The following is a 22,069-nucleotide window of genomic DNA, read 5'->3' as shown; positions in this document are numbered from 1 at the left end:
AAAGGTTATGATGTCCGAATTGCAAAAAGAACGCGGCCTACTCTTGCAGAAAAATGAGAGACAAGCAGCAGTGTTTTCCGACTGCCGCGGCGTCGGGGAGAAGTAGTTGCTCTGCGCACAAGCAAGTTGGCTTTGTTTAATATTGGAGGAGTATCCTAAGGCCTGCGTGACAGTGGTTGGGCGCAGCTTGTTAGTGCATGACTGAGAAGGAAGCCGAGTTTGTAGGCTGGCTAATCAAGCAGCAAGATGTGCAAAAGACGTGTTAGTGCTGAGCTCTAGAGAAGCAGTCACACCTCAAGAGATGGGTTTTGGTATAAAGATAAGATATTTTATGATGAGGAATGACCTGAAGCGTTGTGCAGCGAAGAATGTTATGGTAGCTGACTGTTCCGGTCTCCTCTTTAAGCTGGCCCGTAATCGTTAAATTACCAGCAATTTTTTTTTCTTCTTTGCATGTCTCTGGTCGGAAAGTCAGTTGCTTCTCTATCAATCAATCAGTGTTGTCTTGCTTTTTCCTAGCATACCTAGGTATGTGCATTTTATACGCTGATCTGATTTGCAGCGAGGTTCGGAGAGTGTAATAGCTTGCATCATGATGTTGATGTACATGTACAATTAGGCTGATTTTATTTTACGTATTTGCCTGATGAAGCAGTTCATGGCAAAACAGGCAAGTATTCTGTCAACAGCTAATATCCTTAGACAGATCCTGTTAGGAACCATGATAATTCCTATTGGGATTATTCTGCCAACTGGTTTGGTACTTTGGTCACTTAATTACTGATTTTTTTTATTTTTTTTTTAAATATAATAAGCAACTTGAAGAGGAAAGATGACCCAAGCGTAGCGTACAGTGGAAGCGATAGAAATGTTTCCCCTTGAAGTATGGATTGTCCGATTTGATCATCTCTGGGTTGTTCCTTTCAAACCAGTAGAAGTGCTTTACAGCCTTTTGCTCTGAACTTAATGCCACAGTCCAGGACCAAGACTTTAAAGAACTACCCTTGTTTAATAAACCTTAATTAGTCTAACAGTCGTTCAGGTTAGCATAGTTCACAGGGTTTGTGTTGTATTTCCTAGTATTTTACCTGCTTAACAGCTGTAAGATGTGATATCTACTCAGATCTATCCATAGTAAAAACTTGTTTGTTTGGTTTTTTTAAGGTGTTGATCCTATTATATGGGAACAAGCCAAAGTTGATAATCCTGATCCTGACAAGTAAGTCTAATTAATAGTCTGTCTGAGTATTACAAAAAGACTTGGAAAGGGGAGAACTATATAATATTGTGTAGTACCCTTCAGGTAACTTGTGAGAAACTTACTAGAGAATAACTTCATGAAGTGCTGATCTCATCTGAAGCAGTGAGGATTACTAGAAATGCCTGTCTAATCCCTTTACCCATTTAGGCGCTTAAGGGTTGTCAGGATAAAAAGCTTTACTTGCATTACTTAGAGTTGTGGTGTCCTCCATTATATGGACTAGTTATTGTGACTTTTTTTTTGCAACCATTTTTCTCTTCATTCCTGCAGCTGAAAGTGATGTACGCTTGTACCCTCCAGTGGTTACAGATAACTTGGGCTGATTTCTTCATGAAAAAGGAACGGGTTGTTAGGAACAGCGAGGACTGTAGAACTTAGCAAAACAAGATGTATTTATGTATTATCTTAATTTATAGTAGGCCAAGATCACCTGTAACTTTGGATTCTATTCATAATTATTAATCCATACCACGTGTCTAATATAAAAACGTGTTGTAAGAAATATTTGTATTCTTGTAGGCTTATTCCTGTGCCAATGGTGGGTTTCAAGGAACTGTTGAGAAGATTGAAGGTCCAAGATCAGATGACCAAACAGCATCAAACTCGATTAGACGTAAGGTTTCTCATCTTTATCGTGACTGCTTGCTGTTGACAAGGGATGTGCTATTAAATGAGTCTCCCCCGTGCCTCCTGTGTGTAGAAAACTGAAACTGGAGCCCCGTGCATGGGGCTGTGACTCTTTATCACTATTCCTTAAGGCATTCCTTGATTCTATCTTTTGGCTAAAAACTGAGCGCTACGTTTTGGCTTTCTTCTTTTCTAATTCAAACCAGCTGAATTAAGTTGCACTGGCATGGAATCTAATTTGGGCACCCCGTTTTCTGATGCCTTCTGAAAATCCTAGTTGGGTATGAAAATAAATAGAAACCAGAACAGTAGAGGTCTCGCGAAAAGCTTTCTGAAAGCGTCTTTGGCGAGGACACAAAGTTGCTGGACCGAGTACTGTTTTGAAACTCCCGGTTTCAAATTGGGACTAATGCATTCTGTTATCAGAAATTCTTATGCCTTCCAACTGGCTCCATCTCCTCTGCAGATAATATCAGAAGATATCAGTGAGCTGCAGAAAAACCAAACGACAACTATGGCAAAAATTGCACAGTACAAAAGGAAGCTGATGGCGCTTTCTCACAGAACGTTACAGGTAACAAGGATAGTCTAAATAACTGAGAGGAGGCAGGATGACCTGGGCGGTCTTGTGCACGACCAACATTGAAAATTAAATTCTGACTTCATCTAAATGGCATTGCTATAAGTAACAGGCAGAGCTGTCAGGGAAAGCTTCAGGTGCGCAGCATGTCTTAGGGCTTTGGGAACCTTCTCTCTCACTTACTCAGAAGCCGCGGGACTGCCCTGAGGTCTTGCAGCAGCAGACGAAATGACAGAACAAATCTGATGAGACATATGCTGGAGGAAGGGCAGAAAGACATGTGGATGGGCTGGTGGGGAAAGAGGCGGGCAAAGTCTTCTCTAATGAACCTCAAAGGCTTCTTTTGTAGGTGTTAATAAAGCAGGAGATCCAAAGGAAAAGCGGTTATGCCATTCAGGCGGACGAAGAGCAGCTTCGTGTACAGTTAGATACAATTCAGTGTGAACTTAACGCACCTACGCAGTTCAAGGTGAGTAGTTAGTAGAACTTTGCCAACAACTGTTTTCTCCTCACAAAAGAATGTGAGTTGTCCAAACCACGTGTATATAACTGTTGTGGAAAGCTTTCAGAAGAGAAGTCCAGCAGTGTTACTAGGTTGTAGCGTCAAGCTCTTTGCTGCATGACGGATTGATAGATATTTAAGTATTTTTGATTTCTTAGGAGTGTTGGAATTGCTCGCCCTTTGCGTGGCTTCCAAAAAAAAAAAATTAAAAATGGAATGAGCAGCAATGCTTCCTGCCCTGGTGACTCGAGGAGTGGTACTTGCTGGAGCTCTGACGGATGTAAATGAGTTGCTTTTGATTTAAGCCTGTTGCTCTTCCCAGGGCAGACTGAATGAGCTCATGTCCCAAATCAGGATGCAAAACCACTTTGGAGCAGTGCGGGCTGAAGAGCGCTATTACATAGATGCAGACCTCTTAAGGGAAATCAAGCAAGTAAGTATTACTGGGTAAGAATGCTGGGATAGTCTTTGAACTTCCTAATTTAAGCCAGCTAGGCACTGACTTGGGGGATGTATCTAGAATGTCATGTTTTTGTAATTGTTTGATGATCAAGTCCTTTTTATTTTTCTCAGTGACAGTGCATCAAGGTGTTGCGCAAAGCCGCTCTACGCGGTTACGCTGTTAGTGCGGAAAGTGCTGGGTTTCCTTCTTCCAAAGACGTTATGCCAGGCTTTTCAATGTGCCCAGGCCACCACCCGTGGCACCTCTGAGAAATACTAGTTAAAATCTGTGAGGTGGAACTCTGCTCATACTGCTTTTTAAACTATTTGCAGCATCTGAAGCAGCAGCAGGAAGGCCTGAGTCACCTAATTAGCATTATAAAGGATGACTTGGAGGACATCAAACTGATAGAACATGGGCTGAACGAGAGCATTCCCATCAGAGGAGGAGTCTTCAGTTGACGTGGTGGATGCTGCTGGGCTTGCACAGAACACGTTACTCGAGTTCGTGGTTCACCTTCCAAGGCTAAAACTGTTGAGGTAAAATAAAAGACGTATCTTCTAGGAGCAATGGTATTTTGGCTGTTATCTTTAGAATTAGCAAAGCCTCTTATAAGCTTTTGAACTTGACCTTTGGAAGGTTTATATTTTATAAAGCTGTATATGCTTTAATAAAAGAAGGAAAACTGAATCTGTTCAGATACTGTTTTACTATAAAACTATATGTACTATTGTACATTTTTTTCTTTTTTGTTTTCTTTTCCTTTTTTTACGAAAGCATTGTCCTAGAAACGCAGTGCCGAGGGAATTGTTCCACTTGTGACTTGGTTTGTGGAAAGCTTAGCCCGCTTCCATGTTCTTGTCAAAACAATCAAGTACCATCATTATGTAAAGAGCTAATTTAAATCATTACAGATATGTATGTTGCTGTAACTATGTCGGTCTCTGCAATACCAGTAGATTACTGGGGCAAGCTGCAGGAAGTTGATGTTTCCAGTCTCTGTCCTTCCTTTGGACTGCAAGGATCTGAAGGTTATGTTTTTATCACTTGACTTATGTGAATTATACAAAGCTTTGTTGCCCCTCAAATAACAACAGAATGCCTAGATGTTGTCTTCTGCCTTTTTTTAATTGCTAGAGAGTAATAAAATTCAGTCTGACTTTGTAGTAACTTGTGCACGGTGTTGGCTCTTTCTCAGCTACATCAGCAAAGTGGTGAAACTGCTGCCAGCTCTAGGTTAATGCACTTCACTCTCCTCCAGGCACTGCAGGTAACAGGCTGTCAAACCCGATGCCACCGAGCTGCTGGGCAGCCTCAGTCCCCAAACTAAAATACAAGGCCAAGTCCCTTCGATCCTACCTGGTACCAGGCACTGCCGAGCAGGTGGCTACCACCTGCGTTGGAGAGAGAGCTTTCTCCCCCCCACCCCCCAAATTGCCTTTTTTCCCTCGTAACAAAAGTCACTGAAAATAACTGCAACAAAACTACATTATTCTCTGCGATAGGGTTTGTGCAGCAGAAACAACTCAGACGCGGCAGAGACAGAATCATTTTGTTCATTAGCCGCAAAAAGAAAATTGCCATTGGTAACATTGGAAAGACAGAAAAACAGAAATACAGCCTCAGCGTGCTAGAGCCTGTATTATGCATTTGAGAGAGTTTATTTTCGGAAGCATGGTTCCATTATAGTTGAAAAAAGCCTACGTGGGACTGTAATTAAGGGGGAAAAGGATTAGTTTATTTTTGGAAGCATGGTTCCATTTAATAAAGTACCTCAAACGTGCAATACAGGCTCCAGCAGGGGCTCTTCTAAGACATTGAATGAGACTCGAATTCTCTTTTTCAAGGGCCAGGGGAGCCGTTTAAGTCTTTTACCATAGCACCCCTGCCAGAGCGACTATGCTGCATGTTCAAGATAAATAGGTGTTGTTTTCTTTGCGAACACTTCAGCCCCCTCCCCCCTTTTTAAATTGCCATTGTACCGTGTTTTCAAAATACCGTGAACATGCAGCACAGGCACACCAGCAGGGGGCTGCTTGATCTACTACCATGGCCTTTGAAAAAGAACTGGTCTCAATAGATTTCTTTAAAAAGCCCCCCTGCTAGAGACAGTTTCGCATGTTTGAGAGAGTTTTTTTGGAAGTGTTGCTCCACTGCAGATATTGAGTACCAACAAACTTACCACAGCGAAGGAACAACAGAGGGGAAGTAGGTAACAGCACTGCTGCTAGCAGAGTTGACAAACTAGACAAGGCATGAACATCCGAGAACCAGCAATCTAGAAAAAACTGTTTATTAAAAGGAAAGCTGTGCTCTAGCAGCTACTACCTGGTTAAAACACTGCCTAGAAGAAATACCTTTACTTCCATTTTACTACACTCGAATAGACTTGTAACGTTTCATCGCGTGCATTGACTAGAGAAACCAAGTCGCATCTTCCCTTTGAGCAGGAATTTCTACTTAAAACACAGCTCCTTTTTAAAAATGGTCAGAACCGAAGGGCAGCTTATCTATTTTACCCGTTACCTTCCCCGAGTGGATCACAGCTGTTGGCTACGGCGGTCGCTGTTTTCAACCAATAAAGTGCTACAGGTACCCGCCTTCCCTTTCCCTGCTTCGCATCTGCGGGCACGCTCTGCGGTTAGGTAGGAAGCGGTTCCCCTGCCTTTGCAGACAGTCAAGGCATTGGACGTGGCAACCCTCACCAGGTTCTCGCTACTGTGACTGTTTGACAAGGCGGAAGGCTTCTAGGAACTCGTTGAAGTCGATGTTTCCATCCTTATTGAAATCAATGCTGCGAACTAAGTCGTTGATGCTGTCATCCGTGAGTTCAATGTTCATGTGGGAGCTGAAGAGCTTCCAGGTTTGGTGGAATTCCTCAAATGAGATGAGACCTGTGGAGAAAGATGGCACAGCCACCTCAGCGGGAGGTCACCACGGGCGCTGCTGCCAGTCAGTCCCCGCTCAGCATGCAAGGAGGGACCCCTGCTCAGAGTTCATCTCTCCTCCCAACCCTGCTGCCTGCATACCCTAAAAGAAGGAAAGAAATCGCTCATAATCTACATTTCACATGCTGCAACTGAATTTCCTAGCATGCAGAACACTGGCTAAAATACAACTTAAAGCAGTAGAGAGACATAATACCATTTGGGAGAGCAAAAGAAGGCAAAGACTGTTGTATTTTCTCTTTCCCCAAGTAATTTGGTGGAGATGACTGCTTGAAAGCAGGTAGCTCTCAAGATCCAGAGTACGCTGCATTACCGTCATTGCTCTCATCACAATTTTTGTTCTTCTGAACTCCTCCAGAACAAATAATGATTAATTCTCTACCTGAACTGCACACAGTCCAAAATGCATCATGTTTGTGGAAACGTGCAACGACGTATCAGAAGACAATAACGTCAACTGAGGGAGGAGAAAGACCCGAGCCTTAAACCATGAAGTAAAAATGCCTTTGCACATACTAAAGGGAGCCCAAAAGTAGGATGGGATACAATGCCGTGACCAACACCGCCTGCACACCTGCTTACCTGAATGATCTCTGTCTATGATCCTGAATATGGTCTCCAAGTTGGATCTGTTTCGATAAATGACCTCCAGCAAGCTCGACTGGATGTGCTGAAAGACAACATGGTCACACTCCTTCTATCCTTTCTGACAGCTCTCTGCTTCCTCTGAGCAGTTACTCCAGATGTTCCCATAAATAAAAGTGTTTACTGCTCTCAAGAGTTTGCCAGCAATGCACGTTGCATCGTGTGTGACTTACGAAACAGGTTTGCGACAACTGGACCGTCCGTGCAACTCTGCATTATAGCACATCAGCAACCCATCGCTTCCAAACAGAGCTTTTCCAGGCTAACAGAGAAGACAGCGGCTTGGGCTACGTTTTTTAACCGTTGCAGAGTTGGTTTTGCTGGGTGTAATTAAGAAACTGCAACTCAGAGAATGGAATATAGTTTTCCTACTTAAAAGCCTGCATCCAAAACTACCTCTAGGTTTTGATTTCACATGCATCATCTATTTCTACAATGGACTGAACGCCTCTGAACTACTTGAATTCATGCAAGCTTTTCCATCGACCGCAGCGTGATTTTGGATTATAGAGGAACCGGAACCATCCGCTCTCCTTTCGTACCATACTTGGTTCCACGTGCTGGGGATCCTGTGAGCTGCTTTGCATCATGCTTTGGTGGATGGGGGTGAGTCCTTACCTCTTGGCTCCGCTGCTCCACGGCCAAGTCGTCGAGCCAGGACCTGTACTCCAGCATGCCGTCCGCCGTGCTGCGCACCAGCTGCGGTCTCAGCATTCGCCAGGGCAATCCCAGGTGCAAGACTGACTCCACTGCCGTCGCCCAGTTGCTCAGCGTGATCCTTCCTGTAAGGAAAAGGGAGAGCCATGGAGACGTCTGAGAGACGGGCAGCTGAAAGCACGTGAAGACAAAGTAAAAAGCCACTGCAGGCACAAGTGCACCCGCTGCTCCCCCCAGCCGCAGCAAGCTTTTGATGATCGCAAGAAATCGGGGCTGTGGGGCTGCAAACATCTGAACAACAGGAAGACACTAACTTTGGATATTTCATTATAAATTTGTAGCCTACAGCCGGGCTCACCCTGCAGATCACGGCCTACACAACTGCACTAGTACTTCCTCAGTGATCCAGGAACATGGAAAAGCCCCTAGTTTAGCAGGTGCTCTAACAGCTGAACTGGACTTTTGTGAACAATTTTGCTGCCAGGGAAGAAGGCAAGAAAGCAGTTCTACCCGCAAGAAAGTAGTTCTGCCAACCGCTGCGTCCCTTTTCTCCCCTGGCCCACAAACGGACAGATCTCAGCAACGCGTCTCGGTCGCTGCACCAGCAGAGCGCTCCTGGCAGCCAGAGAATTATGAACTCTCAGCTCCTTGCTTAAGGCTCTGACAGAGGCAGCTGCCGCAGAGGATATCCCTCGCTTTCCTCTTCCCACTGATTTTGGACTCCAGGGATGAAGGGGAGACCACCCAGCCCCTCCCAAGTGACATTTGACAGACACATTGCAGGTCATCTTTTCCAATGCTTCATCGATACTCCTGTTCCAAAGGGTTCTCCTAGTACCAAGCCTAAATTGCTACACATCAGGCTAATCACCTCTTGCTTCTCCGACACCCCGTCGTTATAATGCCACTCTGAGGCATTAATAGGTTCCCAAGAGAGACAGTGAATAACAGCAAATGAGACCAACGCAGCGGCGAGGTCTGACACAGCCTCCCCCTGTGACAGTCACTGGCAGCTATCAGTGCGGAGCCTCCCAACCAGCCACACGCTCAACTTAGCTGCTTCAGCCTTGTCCTACCAGGGAATCAACCCGAGTGTCCCTCGGCTCAGATTTACCCGTATCGTCCTTATCGTAGGCCTTGAACGCGCTGATGAGGGCTGAGGTGTGAGCAAAGAGCTTTTCCCGCAAGGCTCGAAAGGCTGACTCCTCTACTCTGCTGATTCTGGAGGATGCGGAGAAGAGAGAAGCACGTTAAGGACCTGCCACGAAGCACAAGAAGAGCTGCACTTTCCCAGTCCATGGATTGCCCAGGCCCTCACACAACTGGTCTGCACAGCTATCGCTGCATCTCAATGCTCGTGACAAGGCACCGCATGCCTGGAGCACAGTTCCCCGCAGCTGATGCAGTGAATCCCTGCAGCAATTTGTGAATTAACAAAGCAGAAGGGAACCTCAGCACGGGTCAAAAGTTAAAATTTGACATTGAAAAGAGAAGCTGGAAAATCATCAGTCTGTAAAAAAGAGTTCCCTTCTGGTCTTGTAACGCTCCCTCCTCAACCCTTGAGCCTCCCTCAGTAATTTCTGCACAAAGCCTGAATCCTCCTCTAGCGCTGTTCTTTAGTAAATCAAGCTATGAAAGTTCAGCTCTGGAATCAAACGTTCTCCAAGCTCCCAAAGTTTTCCCTTTCGGAATTTTGACTTGGTGAATAGAGAGCAACTGGAAAGCCTTGCCTTTGGGTCATAGTGAGAGTGTGGGCTGTCTTGTTCGCTTGGTACTGAACAAAATGGGGGACGAGGTCTGGTCCGAGCTTCACATAGGCTCCCCTGTTGCTGCCAATCTCGTAGTAGTTTGAGGCTGAAAATATGGTCAGCACCTAACGCACAAAAAAGAGAGGCATTTGCAGTCAGCACATGCATCCTCTATTATATATATGTGTATCAGTGAAAACAACACAACCGATCCCATCTGGGGTCAAGAGCCTGTGAAAGCACCGTGTTTTATGTGGAAAAGGAAGAGCGAGGTGGTGGCTGGCCTGGAAGCCTTACAGGCGTGAGTTCCTCGAGGGCGGCACTGCTCTCACGTGCAGCTGGCCACACGCTGGGCTTCTGCGATTTCACTGTACTCTCCTGACAAACTTCCACTCTCCATTGCAGTGAGCGGAGTCAAAAGTGCCTCCGTTGAAGTCACTGAAGTGGCCCTGAATCTTCTGAGAGCAAAACTTTTCTTGCTGCAGCAGCTTAGGAACACCCTTTTGTACGTCATCTTCAGAAACGGCCGCATTAAGCGGGGGCAATGGCACAAACGGGTTCGGATCTTTTCTCAGCTACCACGCACAAGGACGTGCTTTGCCTGCACGACAGATGCCCCCAACAGAGTAGGTGGCTCCAGACTGTCCTGACCTAAGACCTCAGCTGGGAACAGACTTCAGTAACTCCCAATAAAGGTCTTCAACGATTTTGTATTTACTTAACAAACCCCCTGGGAAGAAATACAGAGCCGAGACAAGCCACCACAGAAACCCAAGCGTCCTTCACGCCGTCCCCCTCACCGACCTTCCGGTTGTGACAGAACTCATAGCCCTCTTGCTTGCACTCGTGGGAGCGGATGAGGAACTGCAGGTTGTACTTCTCGAGGATCTTCCCTGTCACGTCAGGCCCAAAGTAGCAGCCACCACCTCGCACCGTATTTACTCTGCAGCCCTCCTGAGGCATGGGGTCACTCCAGAGAATGTCTAAAATCTGAAAGGATTGGAAAAGTTCACTGAATAAAGTGACTCCAGCAGATATCACCCATCAAAGTTGAGTAAGCAAATACAGCTGTATCTCTGAATCCCAGCAGATCCTGAGACCGTGAGCAGGCTTTGTATTAAAATCCTTTGCTCTCTAGCCAGGACGTTCCGCAGCCTCCAGAAATGTTAGTAAGTGCTGACTCAGTAACCACTATTTGGATTAAAGTTTAAGCTCTTTAACCCTGACCTCAATATATAGCTTTATGCTGATAAGGCGTGCAATGCCGGGGTGTCATACATAACGTGAAGTGATTAACGATGGTTTCAGAGCGCACAGAGGGGCTTACAGACAGACTGGTCTAACACAAACAGGAAACCAAGTTCCCAGGCTCTGACCTGCCTAGCAATCTACTCGCAGCGCACCCCAGCTAAAACCACAAATTCAGTCTGCTCTTAGTACCCAAGATCACAGCTCGCTCATCGGCAAATGACGCGCTCGCTCGTTACCTACAGAGCTGACTTCGGATACCCCACGCACACAGTAAAGCGATAAAACCACTGGGCTCTACAATCAGTCTTGTCTATTATTTCTCTCCCCTGCAGCAAATCAAGAAAACCTGTTGCCCCACTCTATGCCTGAACAGCAGTTTTATTTATACAGCAACAGATGAATGCTGTGTTAGGGGCAAACGCTGGGACAGAGCCTTGAGCACAGAAAGCCCAAAGCCCAGCAAAGAGGCTGACTCGTAAGGGTAGGAGAAAGGCGCCAGCAGAACGGCAGCTAGCACCAGTCTGGCACGCAGCCTACCTTCTCCTACGTGCTCTCGGGCACAGCTCTTCAGTTGCTAGGGAACCACGCCACAGGATGGGCTGGATGTAGCGCAGATATCTACGGAAACATCCCCAAGCAGCGGAGATCACGTGCTCCCAGTACAGCCCTTCCTGACCACTTACCACTCACTGATCAACACCAGGCTGTCTTGGGGTACAGAGCAGTAGGTACAAAACAGCACAAACCCCATTAGCCTGCCCGCTGGCACTTCAACGCTGAGTTGCTCCTTAACTCCACGATACAAAGCAGCAAAAATCCCTCCGCAGAGAGGTCTGTGCATTGACCCACATATTTTGTACTGAGATTCCTCATAACGGAGAACAAACCTGCGGGAGGCACCCACAGCCCACCGAGCTCAGGGCCCCGCTCAGACTACTCACCTGCTTCCACTCCTCCTGGCGAGTCCAGCACGGCCCATCCAGATCCGTCAGGGAGACCACGCTGGAATAGGTGAGCTCCTCCTCCTCCGACTCGCTGATGTCCACCAGCCGGCGGCACCACTCGATTTGCTCCTGCACCGTCTGCCGGACCCACCTGGAGAACTCCAGCCTGTTGGCCATGCTGGGAGCCTGGGCCGGCCGGGGCTGCGGAGATAAACTGGGGGCTGCCTCGGTCCCTGCTGCATCAGCCTCTACTTTGCTCTCCCCGTTTATTTCCTGTATTTCCACATTTCTGTTCGACTCCTTTCTTTTCTTCCCTCTTAATACAGAAATAAACTGAAAGAAGTAAGAGAGATAAGAGAGATGGTCACACCGCTTGGAAACCTACATCTCCAGCTCTAACATCTTGCGTTGGCAGACTGTCGAGTGACCCAAACCTCCGAGCCTCAATTCCCTTTGCGGCCATCAAACGCTGATTAATTGTGGGAGATTACTAGTGCCGTCCTCTCAGATGTGCCATTCTTGGTTTACAGCTGGGGCCCCACATCCATCCTGACTACAGACTTATCTCTTCTTCATTGACTTTTTGCTGCTCAGACATTTCGCAAAAGGTAGAGTACATGGATTTAATCTGCAACGGGAACTAGGTGGCAGCATGAGGGAAGGACTAATGACTAATGCAAGTGCTCGTCATTACATTTGGAGAAGGGAAGTAGTATTTCTCAACTAGAAAGCGAGGCAGAGACAAGTTAAATGACTTATCAAAATCCTTCTGGAAATTCAGGGGGAAAAAACAAGCTAAGAAACTGGGGGACAAAGTCTCATCATCGCCGTGCTTTTAGTCAGCACCAGCGCGCCTCTTCACTCGTGCCATTACCCACCTCTTCCCTGGCTACGACCCTTACATCTTCCAGAAGCCAAGAACATTTCTTCCCTTCGCACCTCCTGCACACACACAATTACACCAAAGCAATCCACTCCAAGCCTGTACCTAACCGCAGTTTGTCTAGGAAGACCATCCTACAGATTTGTCTTGGGAACAGCCAAGTTGACATGTAGAAATAAGCTCCTCACCACAAATCAGCAACACTGTTGTCTCTTGCAATATCTGGGAAATAAAACCTACTTTGTTCCTTTGAATTTTCTCAAGCATGTCCAGGTCAGTGGTGTCAGAGATGCCCCCGTGTATAATGAGGACTTTCTGATCAATCAGGGTGGCCAGGGGCAGCCAGCAGAAGACATTCTGAATCATCTTCAGGATTTTCTTCCCGTGCACCTAGGAGGACAGGTCAGGAAGGCGAAGATGAAGCATCAAGCCTTCAAAGTCCCCAGCTCACGTGGTAAAGGAGACACAAATGTACGCGTACCTTGTATTTCTGCATTACTTCCTTGGCGAAACCGTAGCTAAAGGAACGGGAGAAAGGAAGTTCAGTGGGATTTCGCAGCGACACCCTCAACATCGCGATCAGCCCCGCACAGAACCCGTACCGTAAGTTGACCATGTGGTCCTCGTGGTTCCCGCGGTTGAGATGAACCTCCTTTGGATAGATCAAGAGGAAGGTAAAGAGGACGATGAGGATCTCGAGGGACTGCTTGCCTCTGTCTACAAAGTCCCCGTTGAACACGTAGGACTTGGAAGGGGAAGGAAGGCCATTCTGTAAAAGCAAGGAACGGGTGGATGTTACAAGAGAGGCCTCCCCGTGATCTCCACATACCTCCCCCCCAGCTGCACAGTCTCGCACTCCTGTCCCAGGTTACCTTACACAACAGATCCCGACTCTTATCTTTAGCCTCTAGGCTCCCAGTGGCAAATGCGCTGAAAAGTGAAAGCTGGCAGTCAGGAAGGGTTGCCACTGGTATCGGCGCTTCCAAAAACGGCCACTGGCACTTCCCAAATGTACACGTGTATCAGCGTTCAAAGTCAGCAAGGGAATAAGCTGCTGCTTTGTGAAGCCATTTAAAACCGATCAAATTGACCTGGAGAATCGCACGTGAAGGGCCCAGTTTCGCAACCACTTCTCAGCGTGACCCATGCGCTACCTCTCACAACGCCTGGCCAGCCTCCCTCTCCAAGTGCGGTGCCTACCTTATAAAATATGAGGAACAAGTCATCCAGCTGGCCGTGCAAGTCTCCTAACAGGCACAAAAAGACAAGTCACGGTATGTTTACCTTTAACTTAAAAAGACACCGATAAATAGCTTCCTATGAAGTATCTCCTCTCTAAATTAATGACCACTGAAATATTTGGGAAAGTTCAAGGTACAAGTTTCCTTGCACTGAGGCAGTGTGCCCGAAGGAAAAGGACACGATGTAAAGGCTTGAGCTGAAGCCCGAGAAGGACAGCAGAAAACCTACACCAGCTTCTGAAGACTCCAATTCAGAAGCTGTGTTCGTTTATCTCTTACGATGACACAACACGGCACAAGAAACTGTTTGACTTTGATCGTTACATGGAAGAAAGCTTCGCATACAAAATAATAATCAAACTAAATTGTCATGTAACATGATATTGGGGAGAGAGGTTTGTTTTCCAGAAACTGACTGCACCCAAAAGTCTGTGCTAAGTATGTATTTTTCAGGAATATCTCAAAGTTTAAACATTAGTCCTGGAGTAGGAAAACAATGGCGAAAAGCTTTGTCTCTTTCAAATTTACTGGCTAGGACTCAAAGACATGTTAGTGTTCTGGATCTGAATACATATGCTGCTGCAAATGAAGACTCGGCCAAAACAGCTCCCGGACTTGGTTGTTTAAATAATCCCAGGCCACAGAACAGGACAGAAAATGACTGAGTTTTGAGGCCAGTCCTCGACTGGGTGCAGTTTCTGTGCTTTAGTAAAACGACTCCAAATTTGGGGGTGACAGAAAAAAGACAAATTTGAATCCAGTTGAAAAATTCTTTAAATCTTTGCTGTAACGTATAACAACTTTAAGAGCACAGGCTATCATTATCGCCCTTCATCTTCCCTTAGACAAATGTATATCCTTACATTTTCTGTTAATACCTCCTCCTCTCCTTACATTTTTATAATCGCCACGACAGCACCACTACTACGGTAGGCTATGCAAGCTGAACACTACCATCTAGGGGCAGGGTTTGTTAGTGATGTATCCCAAAATCTCTCATGGAAGCCAAACACAGACTGCAAACAGACAAACCACCTTCCCTCAACACCCCCGTCCCATTCCAGATTAAGCAGAAATAGCGCCGTGATGCAGGCTTGCTCCCTCCAGTCTTCAGGCTAGTCTTCGCAGCAGCTCTTCGGGTAAACCCAGATATTTTAGACAGCCCCAGCTGCCTCTCAATGCAACACACATTTTGCGTACGGACTGCATTTGTGTTCCACGCTCAGTACAGAGGAGGGCATCGTGCTCACGCTAGCGTTTTAAATCTTTCCCACCCCTGCCACGTGAGCCTTCTGCCCCAGAGACTGCGCAGTGCCCTCCCGCCCAGACGTACCGCACACGGTGACCTCCTCGCTGTAGCAGGTGGAGACGTGACTGATGTTTGGCAACTGCTTGAGGTGCTTCCTGGTCTCATGCAGAAGGTTTAAGACGTAGCGAGCGTGGAGCTGCTACTAGGAGAAAGCGAAGGGATTAAAGCAGGTAATCGGTGACCTCTGAGCAGCAACACAGCTCTGTCTGCAAAGGCCCCAGGGACCCACCACAACAGCCTGGATGGCAGAAACTCTCACTGGGACAACACTCAGTGTTGACCTACAGGCTTACAAAGAAGACGAGGCAGATACTGGACAACAGCAGGACGGAAGAGACTCGCCCAAAGCAGCCCAGCCTCGGCACCGGCAGGGCTGGCAAGAGAACCCAGAAGCCCTGGCGCCCTGTGGTCAAGGCTGTATCCACTAGGCAACACCACGTCCTAGAGCAGCAGAAATCCCAGCCCAGTATCACAGGTAAGGAGTTGCTCCTCTAGATCTTTCTTAGCCTTTTCTACATTAAACCAAGCCGCGAGTTGCTGTGTGTCCTGCAGAAATACGTTCGCTCAAAGCCAGGGTGTAGGCATTTAATATTAGTCAAGACACTAGAGACCTTTGTTTTAAAAGTCGTTTAGTTTGGAGAAGGGATGTTTTGGCCTATTTTGCAGTTCAGCACCTTGACTGAGGGATGGCAGCAGAACATTGCAGTTGTACGAGGACTTCTCTTGTTAGTGCCGCTGAATTGGTATTGGACTTCCTCATCAAACAACTCACATTTTACATTTTAAATAGGAGTCAAAGTTACATGCCACAAAACATAATTATAATGAGCTGTTTCCATCTGGGCCATCCTATACCTTTTTACAAATTGAGGAACTGCAGCAAAAAAATGACAGAATGTTTCAACATGGACTGTTGTGGGGTTTTTTTCCTTTTAAAATGAAATTCAAGTTAATATTGGCGCACACCTAAGAAAAGTTCTGAGTTTTGTCCGAACTGTATTTTCAGAACGGAAAAAAGTTGCTATGGCAGAGGGAAATACCACATCATTTCCATCCCCCTCTGCTTAACAGCCTGCCAGTTTGTTATACCCCAATCAGCTTAGCTTGTTAGGAAGGCTAACGCCAAATTATCTATTCTACACCCCTGCACGGCGAAGGGGAAAGCGTGGTTCCTTTGGGGATCCTTACTTGTTTCTGTTTGAAAGCTTCCAGCAAGGCAGTCGCATGGTCAGGAAGGAGTGGGAAAGAGAGACGGGGTCCAGTGTAGGAGTCTGGCACCTCCATGGATTCATAGTCACAGTATTTTTCCAGCTCTGCCTCTTTGAAGCTTTCCCCACTTACGAACATGCGACTGATAAAATCCCCTGGGTGGCAGATTGGTCAGTTTTGGTTTTATTTAAAAAAAAAAAAAAAAAAAAAGAGAAAGAGACAAGAAAAAGTTAAGTTGGCTCAATACACCATTCCAGTAATTCGCTAAAGAAAAGCTGTTTGGTTACGCTCGAGCTCATGAGCAATGGCAGCAATAGTTTGACACCGCTACAGAATTTGCAGTGGGGAAAAGGCTGCAGGGACAAGTTGCTGTGTGCTGTGTGTCAGGCAGCTACACTCGTTTATGCAAAACTCTGGTAGAGCCAGACGGACATTGGTTACCATGGCTAACTGAAATCTTATTTTCCGTGACATGCAAAAGCCAACTGTGTAACAAGGAACCGTCTCCTACGTCCCACTGGTGTTTCTAAGCTTGCACCTACATTCTCAGTGTTGCACAACATTTGTATAAATAAGCATTGTTTTTTTATTGGTGGAACATCTCAGAGCCCAACTCAAGGAACAGGACATTATTGTCCTGTTTTATACAGACACTGAAAAAAAAACTTCCTCAACAGAGCTTTGCTGTAAAATATGTGGGGTGGTTGTGAGAAAAAGGGTGGCGGTTTCAAAGGAAGGCGTGAGGACTTCAGCAGATTATGGTCAGCAAAGTAAATGGTTAATTTTGACTTACTACCATCAGATTTCAGAGCTAAGCTCGTTAGCAAGTTCTCAGCACTAAGAAATAACATATAGTGCTCTCTGCAGATGCAGGAAGATACTGTATTGGTTCCCACAGCACTTCTGCCCCCCCACCCCAATTATAAGTGAGAGGCTAAATATAAAGTAGATGCCCTAGAGCACAGTTCCCTAAAGATGGATTGTCTCACTTCAGAAATGGGCTCTGCAAAGCCCTGGTTACCAGGCATCACTGAAAAAAGGCAGATTTCTAATACTCCTCCTGGAAAACAGACTGAGGTTTTATTCCCCCTTCCAGCTCCTAAGGAGCAGGAATTGCCCCACATCCCTCACGCAGCTCGGACAGTCGCCAGACAATTCGCTCCCTATCCAAATTCCTGATGCCATCACTCTTTAGACCCTCTTGGCCCCCTTTGCCATCCTGAAGGGCCAGCCTGGGGCAACAAATCAATACAGGGTGCCACCTCCTGAGCTGCTGGTGCCACGTCTACAAACGGCACATAGACACTTACTCTCTTTACTGCTGCTTGGCGTGAAGTGGTCCATGAGGTAACTGAAGAAGTTGTGAAGCTGCAAGAAGAGAGGGAGCCCATCATCATTCACCCTGGAATGAAATTCTGCAGAGTGGTAGCTTTACACGATCTTCTTTCTGGAAGTACTATCTATGCCCTTCTCATGTTGTCTGGTATGTACAACAAATCGCACTATACCGATTCTCGTTTTGAATATCTTGTGGTGAACTCAAAAAAGTAGCTTTACCCTCAGCCACACAGACAGAAGTACACCTCTAAGCCCTCCCTCTCCTTCCCTGACAGCAAGGCAACCATACAGGAGAATATTAATCAAAGTTAAACAAACCAACTTGGCTTGCCTATTGTGTTCAGACTCGGGAAAAACAATGTTAAATGGTCCTTATGGCTTGCTTTCAAGACTCATTACTTAGGGTTGCATCACACATAAGCAGGCAGGAAATCAATAGCTAAAAAGGGGCAGGAGACCCAGTCCTTGGGCCGCTGAAGCACTTAGAGGGTTACCAGCCAGTAGGTAGAAACAAGTGAGCCTGTGGCACAGAGACCACCCTCCTATGTCTTTTCCTACGTACTCTTTTCCTTGGCACCTTACCTTGATCTGATCCTGCTCGCAAGCGTACTCAATGGATTGAAAGATTCTCCAAGTGCAACGTCGGCGCATTTCCAGCCGAGCAACGTAGCGCCGATACCAGCGTTGGATCAAGACGGCTGCCTTGAAAGCTAGGGGACAAAACCAGACCCAACCTGCTGAGCTGCACTGGCTGCAGCTGAGGTACCCTGCTACCGCTCCTTTCCTGACCCTGAAAATTGAAGAGGGACCTTTCTTTTTCAGAAGCAAGTTTTCAGGAAAGGTATTCTGATGCCTAAATATTAAGAATAACAAAACACCCACTTCTTTTCACCATATTGCAAGAGGTTGATCTGACCCTGCCTGACCAGAGATCTCCGAAACAATTCTAACCGTTGCTGCTGGCTCCTTAGCAGCACCGTTAACAACAACTTATTAGGGCCTAAAGATCCAAACACGTTCTTCAATGTTAATAGACAATTTCCTCCCTTTCTATCTACCTAGCTCATTTTCGTGTCCGTCTTACGGTCTAGGTATTGGGGCTTCAGGGAAACAGAGATTTGACTGAGGCCACACGAGGAGTTGAGGGAAAACAAGACACTGAGTCCCCTTCCAGAGCCTTAAACACATGGGGTTTGTCTACTTTCCTTTAAGCCAAATAAATACTTCAGCTTTTGCAGTTCTGGACAAACTTCAGAAGGGATCTATTCTAGCATAAATGTTAATATACCATTACCTTGGAATAAAATAAAGACAAAATTAACACTCACAGTGAAAAGAGGGAGACAGATCTTTGGTCACTTAATGACACACAAGGAACGAAATGCCAGGAGTTTCCAGGTGCCTGGCCGTGGTTCAGTCCACAGCCAGCACTGGCACCAGTCTTTTCCCTCCAAATGATGGCTATTTGCCCTGATCTTTAAAACATAACCGTTCCTCTGCATTTCCCCAATTCCAGTGTTTTTCATTAAAGATTATTTCAGACGGGCTGCGTGCATATTTAAAGTGAAGTACATTAGTGCAATTTCCCATTTCCTTTCTCAAGTTCTGCCACAGAACTTTATGTACCTCTAGAAACTCTTCCGTCCTCCTTAGCTGGTCTTGCCCGCGTCGGGACCGCCTGGTTACTTCACAGCACCTTGCCAACCAGCTCTGCTATTTGGCATCTCTCTTTTGATTACGCGCTGTGTCCCTTCCCGTTCGTTTCTGGAGCCCTACCCTAGAGCCTTACATTTAAAACATTTTCTAACAATGCTTCTCTGCGTCATCTTTAGCTGAGGGAGGGAAGGATGAGCGCTCTATCTACAGGCTGGCCCCAAAATGAAACGGAGACGACAGAGTTACAGAGTTGGCCCTCCTGCAGAAGCTTGTATTCCCTTGGCATCTGGTTTGTGAGAGAGCACTGCCGTGTTCACCAAAGCGGGGAGAGCACTGGGTGGGGTGGGGTGGAAAGACTTTATTAAAAAGAAGGAAATCCCCCGCCCCTACCCCAAAGGTTGCTAAGTGCTGGCAAGAGACAAAGAGATCACGTTAATTCAATTAGCTTGCATTAATTATATAACATAAACCACCCTCCATGTACTTCAGCGGGAAACATTGACCTTTACCTAGAGAAGATATCCTGATGGCTTATGTATTGAAAATAATAATCCTTCTAAATTATGTTACTGTTACAGCACTAGGAGCTGCAGAGCACGAAAAGGGAAGAGCTATTGCTGTTGTGCAGCTGGGGAACCGAGTCACGGTGAAGTCGTGGGCAAGAAGGTAAGACTTGGCTACCCTTAATTCAAGAATAACTTATGTATTCTTTGCCTGAGCCTTGTATCTTGTTGAAAAAATGCCTACTGATCTGCTGGGCTATGAAAAATTAAAAAAGGCTGACTTTTTTCCTTACAGTTTGGTGCTCCTAATGCTACCTCTTCAAGCCTCCTTCATAACAGACCCAACACTAGCTGCCTGACTCCCTGTAATTCGGCTGGCATGTAACCAGAATCACAGTCACAATCACTCTCTCAAATAAACAACTTGTAAATATCTTGCACTCCCCTAACAGTGGATAAATGCCCCATTTACTGGGGTAGGAGTCAGATGTATTTCAGCTGAATCTCGAGCAGAAATTCACAGTTATGACTCCACGTATACCAATGAAAACTAGATCCTTTGAAACATAAAAAATAAAATCTGTGAAAGACTCGTTATCAAGTGCACAGTGAGCATATATATAACCATCCACAGCATTTTAAGCTCCAGATGGGCAAGGCATTGGGTTTTTTATGCTACTTTTGCAGAGACTGACTCTGCAACTGAAAAAGCCAGGTATTCTAATTTACCAGCTTACCTGGGTGAGTTTCATCTGGCAGTGTTTGTTCTAGTTTAGGAAAAAAATAATAAAAAAAGAAGAGAAAGAGATTTATCCACATTTTATGAGAATCCAAGCAGTAAACTGAATAATATATCATCATATAAGCTACGGAAAGCATGCCAAAAAGGCAGCACTCAAACTAAAATACGCCTGTGCATGCTAGCAGCACAGTTCTCAGATCAGCTTACAGGAAGGAGTCTGCACCCTCTCTCGGGTTCCCCATCCCCTTCTTCACTCAAGCGCAGGGCCGGTTTAACACAGCTCTGCTGGCTACATTTTCCATAGGGAACAGCCTCCGGGCCTTGTAGAAGGGGGACAGGACACTGCCTGGCACGTTATGCTTGGGTGGAAAGTCCTAAGCAGCTCCACATCTGTGGATCCGCAGATCTGAAGGATTTTGAGAACCAGATGCAAGAAATTCAGAGAGGTTTTACTGTCATGGGAAACTGCTGATGAGGTATCAGATCTAATGCAGAGTTTCATATAAGCAGGTAGTTTTATGTTACACTTTGTTTGTTATAGACAAGCCACTATCATAAAATAGCCCTGAACTTTTTGGGAGTCCACGATTCTCTGGTGCTATAGGCAACAGACAACTCTAACTTACTTAAAAAAAAGGTAGAGTTCTTCAATAAAGAAGAAATGACAAATAAAAAAGGCTGAGTCACAACCGTATCCCTGCTTTCTTCATTTGTAAATGCAATCACTCTTTTTTCCTTTCAAAGCAATTGCAAACAGTTTACACCATACCGCTGTTCTGCCAATGCTGATGACCGAATGATTCAAACAACAAAGTAACCTGTTTACTTTTTTACACTTCCTTATGTCTAAAATCTCGCTCATAAACATCCTTTGATTCCATAGCAGACCTCAGCACACCCCCAGAAAATTGATACTAACATACAGAGGGTTTCATGACAATAAATCATTACAGCTTCGAGAGCCATAAAAAAGTCTAGATTATCAGCAGAGATAAAGAGCGTTGCGCTGACGTAATGAGAAAAAAGCACACTTTCTGCTTTTCAGCTTTTCTTAGCCACACCATCTCACCTTCTTTAGAACCAGATTTATTTTGGCTTTGCTAATGCTTCTGCTTTATCAGTCCTGCACCACTAACACAGGCTTTAAAAACGGAGTCCACCGGGAGCAGCAGGATGATACCACCTATCTCGCTGTCAGCACATGACAATGCAGGCGTTAGCTGGCAATTGATTAATCCATCGGATGTTAGTTCTAACAGAATGGCTTTTTGCTGCTTCATTTCTGGTCAGGTTTTGGTTGATTTTAATCTAATCCTGGTCTAAATAGCTGTTATTTTCTCAAGCCTGTTGGACTTCGGCCTGACAGCTGAGACTCCTTGTCACAGGATACTGAAAGGCAAAACCTCGCCTCAATACCATCAGGAAAACCAGGTAACTCGGAGAAGAAACACATCCACTGCAACCTCCCAACAGCATGTGCAGGAGCAGACAGGAAAAGATTACTTTTCAAAGAATCACTCACCATTTTCAGACTTCTGCAGGGAGTACTTGTAGTTGGCGTTTACAGAACTACCAGATCCCAT

The 22,069-nt window shown here is 45.9% G+C and overlaps 2 protein-coding genes and 1 long non-coding RNA gene across 6 annotated transcripts in view; 2 read left to right on the top strand and 1 right to left on the bottom strand.

The window, feature by feature from the left end:
- The window catches only part of NUP54 (nucleoporin 54), a 20,628-nt gene extending 9,109 nt beyond the window's left edge, over positions 1-11,519 (top strand). The window contains exons 7-13 of one of the 4 annotated variants that reach the window (XR_014228478.1): positions 1,165-1,219; positions 1,781-1,874; positions 2,355-2,462; positions 2,818-2,937; positions 3,293-3,403; positions 3,745-3,951; positions 10,994-11,519. Coding sequence is in view for 2 of the 4 variants with exons in the window: in XM_082314897.1 (XP_082171023.1) it covers positions 1,165-1,219; positions 1,781-1,874; positions 2,355-2,462; positions 2,818-2,937; positions 3,293-3,403; positions 3,745-3,873 (617 nt within the window). In the remaining 2 variants the exon portion in view is untranslated. Of the gene's footprint in view, positions 1-1,164; positions 1,220-1,780; positions 1,875-2,354; positions 2,463-2,804; positions 2,938-3,292; positions 3,404-3,744; positions 4,527-4,610; positions 4,687-10,993 lie in introns of those variants that run through there. The other 3 variants (XR_014228479.1, XM_082314897.1, XM_082314898.1) reach the window with 3 other exon arrangements.
- Positions 5,871-22,069, bottom strand: PPEF2 (protein phosphatase with EF-hand domain 2; the record flags this gene model as incomplete). Its single annotated transcript, XM_082314899.1, has 15 exons — positions 5,871-6,306; positions 6,943-7,030; positions 7,624-7,787; positions 8,777-8,883; positions 9,393-9,535; positions 10,215-10,400; positions 11,603-11,938; positions 12,729-12,878; positions 12,970-13,257; positions 13,689-13,735; positions 15,063-15,177; positions 16,227-16,402; positions 17,558-17,615; positions 18,168-18,295; positions 22,009-22,069. The coding sequence occupies 15 exons, from the start codon at positions 22,067-22,069 to the stop codon at positions 6,128-6,130; spliced, it is 2,226 nt and encodes a 741-aa protein (XP_082171025.1). The 3' UTR covers positions 5,871-6,127.
- Positions 15,149-22,013, top strand: LOC309591931. The gene is made up of 3 exons (XR_014228480.1): positions 15,149-15,513; positions 19,820-19,907; positions 21,830-22,013. It is a non-coding gene; the product is annotated as an uncharacterized lncRNA (long non-coding RNA).

Source organism: Platalea leucorodia (genome assembly GCF_965183815.1).
Source record: "Platalea leucorodia genome assembly, chromosome: 6".
In the NCBI taxonomy this organism is placed as follows: domain Eukaryota; kingdom Metazoa; phylum Chordata; class Aves; order Pelecaniformes; family Threskiornithidae; genus Platalea; species Platalea leucorodia.
The sequence above is the reverse complement of the archived record's forward strand: the minus strand, read 5'-3'. Positions and strand labels throughout refer to the sequence as shown.